This window comes from Diadema setosum, chromosome 21 (genome assembly GCF_964275005.1).
Source record: "Diadema setosum chromosome 21, eeDiaSeto1, whole genome shotgun sequence".
Taxonomy (NCBI): Eukaryota; Metazoa; Echinodermata; class Echinoidea; order Diadematoida; family Diadematidae; genus Diadema; species Diadema setosum.
This window is the reverse complement of record NC_092705.1, coordinates 8,453,513-8,457,643: the sequence shown is the minus strand read 5'-3', so window position 1 is coordinate 8,457,643 and position 4,131 is coordinate 8,453,513. Positions and strand designations below refer to the sequence as shown.

At 39.5% G+C, this 4,131-nt stretch overlaps 1 protein-coding gene across 1 annotated transcript; it reads left to right on the top strand.

Annotated features, from left to right (window-relative positions):
- The first annotated feature begins 1,060 nt into the window (after positions 1–1,060).
- LOC140244881 (melanopsin-like) lies at positions 1,061–2,176 on the top strand. The gene has a single exon (XM_072324489.1). The coding sequence runs from the start codon at positions 1,061–1,063 to the stop codon at positions 2,174–2,176; it is 1,116 nt and encodes a 371-aa protein (XP_072180590.1).
- The last annotated feature ends 1,955 nt before the right edge of the window (positions 2,177–4,131 follow it).

Genomic DNA, 4,131 nt, shown 5'->3' with positions numbered 1-4,131 from the left:
CTTCACCACAATCATATAGAGATAAAAGGAACATCTACACAATTATATATTTAAGAAGTTTGGTGAAAACACGATTATTCATTGTTAGAGTATTGGGATATTAAACTTATTTCATGACCTTAATGACCCCATGGCATCTGAATTCTGATCCCATGACCCTAAATTAAATTGTGTCTTTTGTACTTAATTATGAGTGTTGACTATTAAACTAGATATATGATTATTACCACTGAAGAACTGAAAGGCGCCGACTCATCTTTTTATAATTGTTTCTGAAGTATTGTTACCGATAAGTAAGCTTCGTTCCTCTTGATTTCACAAAATTTATACGAAGAAATGACCAGAAGAAAAAGAAAACCAGCTCTCGGCGACGTATCTTTCAAATTGAAGATGCGCCGGAAACCACTGGCTGAGACCAATTAAGTGGGGGACTTCCCTTCTCAAGTGGATCGGAAGGTTATGTGTCAGAGAGGCACTCGGACCATACAGATTTACATGCCTGCGTAAATGCATAACTGTAGTGAGGACAAAAAGAACTGAAACTTATATCAATTTTACATTGTGATTCATGATATCGACGTCATACCATCTCCCCAGTCCATCATTTATACACAACCACTCGAGTGACGGAAGACCAGAAGCTCTTCAACAGATTGCATAAATTTGAATACGAGTTACGGTAATAATACCATCTTTTCGGTAAGTGCAGCATTTAAAAAATAAATAAGTCATGAAATTATTTAATCTCCCAAAATATACAAAACTACCTAGTTTTTCCTCAAAATGTATGAGTTCTATAAAAAAAAAATTCTTCTTAATTTCAATTTTCAATTTGTTCAATTTCCGTAGTTTTATGGTCAGATAATAAAAGGTCCTCACCAACGTGTTTTATCGATACTGTGAACTTTTATGCTCAGCAACCTTAGTAAAAAGTAGCGGTATTTTTAGTGCGAAAATGACTCATTACCAATTGGCAAAACCTGCTATGCTGCAAACGAAGAAATCTTAATGTGAAATTTTGGCACGGTTGTGAATCGTGATTATGTCATGACACCTAATAATGCATCACACTGTGATACCCTCAGGTTTCCTCGAATTGGTGAAGATGGATAAAGTAGCACTCAGTGGAGAGAATGTCACAAGCGTTAGCTTCGTCTACAGATCCGCAGTCATTCTAAGTACGTTTACACTTGCTATGGCGGTAGTCGGAATCGTTGAGAACCTGGTGATCTTTCTCGCGTTCGCAATGTCGAGGAAGCTTCAGACGGCGACGAACATCTTCCTCATCAATCTCGGCATCTCCCAAACATTAGTGTGCCTCGTCTGGATATTCGACGCTGCCGTGTATTTGGATGGAAAGAACTGGATACGCTCCAACGAATCTTGCCAGGTGTTGTACGCACTTAATCACAACGGGACTTTTTGCATCGCTCTCACCATAATGGTGGTTGCTCTCAACCGCTACGTACTCATCACCAAGGGTAAAGAGACGTACTACAGTGTCTTTTCGAGGAGGAATGTCGGGTGTATGGTGACCTTCTCCTGGCTTCTCCCCACAGTCACCGTTGTTATTCCTCAAGTGTCTGGATCCGATCACGCCGTCGAATACGACATGTCAACACAACGCTGTGTCTACAATTTTGATCATCATAAAGGGAAAGTGTTGGCACTGCTTAGCGCCACTTTTGCGACAATTACCTTTCTTGCAGCAACCCTATGTAGCTACTGCAAGATCTTTAGACATGTTAGACAGAGCACCCGCTCACTTGAAAGTTCCTCCAGTAACAACCAGACGCGTCGACAGGGAAACATGGAGCTAAAAATCACCAAAACCCTGTTCTATCTGATATGCTTCTACTACATCTTGTGTGTTGGTCCAGCCATGGCAGTAGGTCTAGCCTTCCTTGTTAACCACGGGGACGACAAGAATCCTGAAGACACCCCGGCACTGCATATCGTCATACTCTTCTGCATCGAACTCGTCGTGCTCAATAGCTGTGTCAACCCTGTGATCTACGGTTGGAAGCATCCGCATTTAAGGATCGTCCTCGGTTGCATCCTCCGCAGACGGCTGCGTGAAATCCCCCAACCTTCAGGCTGGTTGTCACGATTGCTCGGCCGCGACCACGGAGCTACACAAGTGACTTACAGCTTGGACGCAGTAGATAGCAGATGAATTGCACCAGCTGTACAAAAATCTCCCCAAACTACATTAACCCTCTTCATCCCACTTTGATTTGCTATCCATAGGTATGTTTGCGAAACTTGTGCACATTTGCCTTATTGGCACAGAAAGGGTTAATGGTACCATGAGAGAGGAAAAATAAACTGCGTGCAAGATACAGCTAATTATTGATCTTAATGAGGAGGAAGCGCAATGAATGTAATGGTGAATGACAAAGCACAAACACACACACAAAGATTGACATCACTTTCTGAGTAGTTGTTAGCAAGCCTACGCAGCCAGCGTGTATTTAGTAGCACTAACTCATTATCACGTAAAGGGAAATCAAAGTGACTAATTGTATTAAGAAGCCGTAACTTGAATCTGAAAGAAGAAGCACATATCAACTCTTGCTCAATTAAGTTCATTTATTTGTTTTCATATTTCCATATTTATCAAAGGAATGACAAATCATAAATTGACATTGATGCAACTAATAAGAATACAAAATGTATACAATCATGTCTTTGGATTTCACATGATAAAGAAAAAAGAAGCAGCTGAACAAAAATGTCAATGGTCATGTCATAGTATATATATAAAGGTGTCTCAAAGAAGTTACAGAAATATGATGGGGCCTAAATAAAAGATATAGCTTTTAAAACTGCAGGACCGAAATTCATGGATGTGAAAATTACGGATAAAGGATATGAATGTGTTGACCAAGTGAACTGTTTCAAATATTGAAATCCGATGAACTAATCATATTTATAGACCAAATAATGCTTCGAACTGTATGTTGAATATATTCATTCAGTTCATGATATACTATTGCATGATAAGAATGATAATAAAGTATGCTACACTGTAAGATATTAAAGTGCTATATTCAGTGGCGTTTGTCCAGGATTTTAAATCAGGAATTGGAATTATGAGTTCATGTACCATGTACCATCGAAAACCCAGTGAACTGTAAAATGTAAGCTACATTAATGGACACAAAAAAAAAAATATGCAGGTCCTGAGATACTAGTAAGCCTGTTCTTATAGCTCATGGGCACATTGGTACAACTGACCTTTCTTTTAGTCTCATTTGGTTAGGCACTTCACTCGTTTTCAAAGTAGCATGGTGCATGAACATGCCCACAATTTATGGAATTCACGTTCAATCAGTGAATGAACTTGCGCAGAGTAGGTGACAAGAATGGTCTGTTAGCATTGACATTTCGGCAGACATTCAAGTTCATTATTTTGTGTGAATGCATAAATAAAGTCTTTCAACCAAAATTGCCAAATACCAGGCTTGCTGTCGGGTGGATATGCTAGTAAGCACCGTTTGAAAGGATTACATAAATAATCATTACATCAGGAACGTTTATCTCAGTGAATTGAAAAAAAAAAATGCTTGACTGTACAAATGACCTTTTTTTTCTGCTCATGCGCAAAATGGAACTGTAAACTGGCGTATGCGGTTGTGATTTGTGCATGTGCAAAACAAAGGTCAAATGAGAATGTCTGTGTATTTGCCACTGACTTTAAAATGTAAAGAAGTCTCGAGCAACTATGAGAATCTAAATTATGTCAGTGCAATGTATATGTTCCGGACTAAATTAGAATCTGCAGGTGTAAGTCATTCATCAACACTGTTTAGCAAATTCTCGTCATGCCGTTTATCAACATTGATTTAATAGAAGATGCCATGCTTCACGAAGGAATTCTTGATCACAACACATGTCCATGTTATTTCAAAGTCTGTGGTGTAGGGGTCAAATGAGACATGCGCTAACCATGAACTCCCTTATTGTTGTAAGATCTCCCACACGCTCAAGAGGTGGCGTCCTTTAGCAGCAGTTGAGGGACTTCTCCTACCGGTTACATCATTCCCAGATTCAGCTCAGAGAGGGCGTGGTCTCGTCGACTACATTAGAGTACTCGCATAAATCTATGTAGTTACTCTGACTAGACAA

What these genes read in the sequence shown, in the direction of transcription:
- LOC140244881 (XM_072324489.1), top strand. Translation starts at nt 1,061, where the DNA reads ATGCATCACACTGTGATACCCTCAGGTTTCCTCGAATTGGTGAAGATG.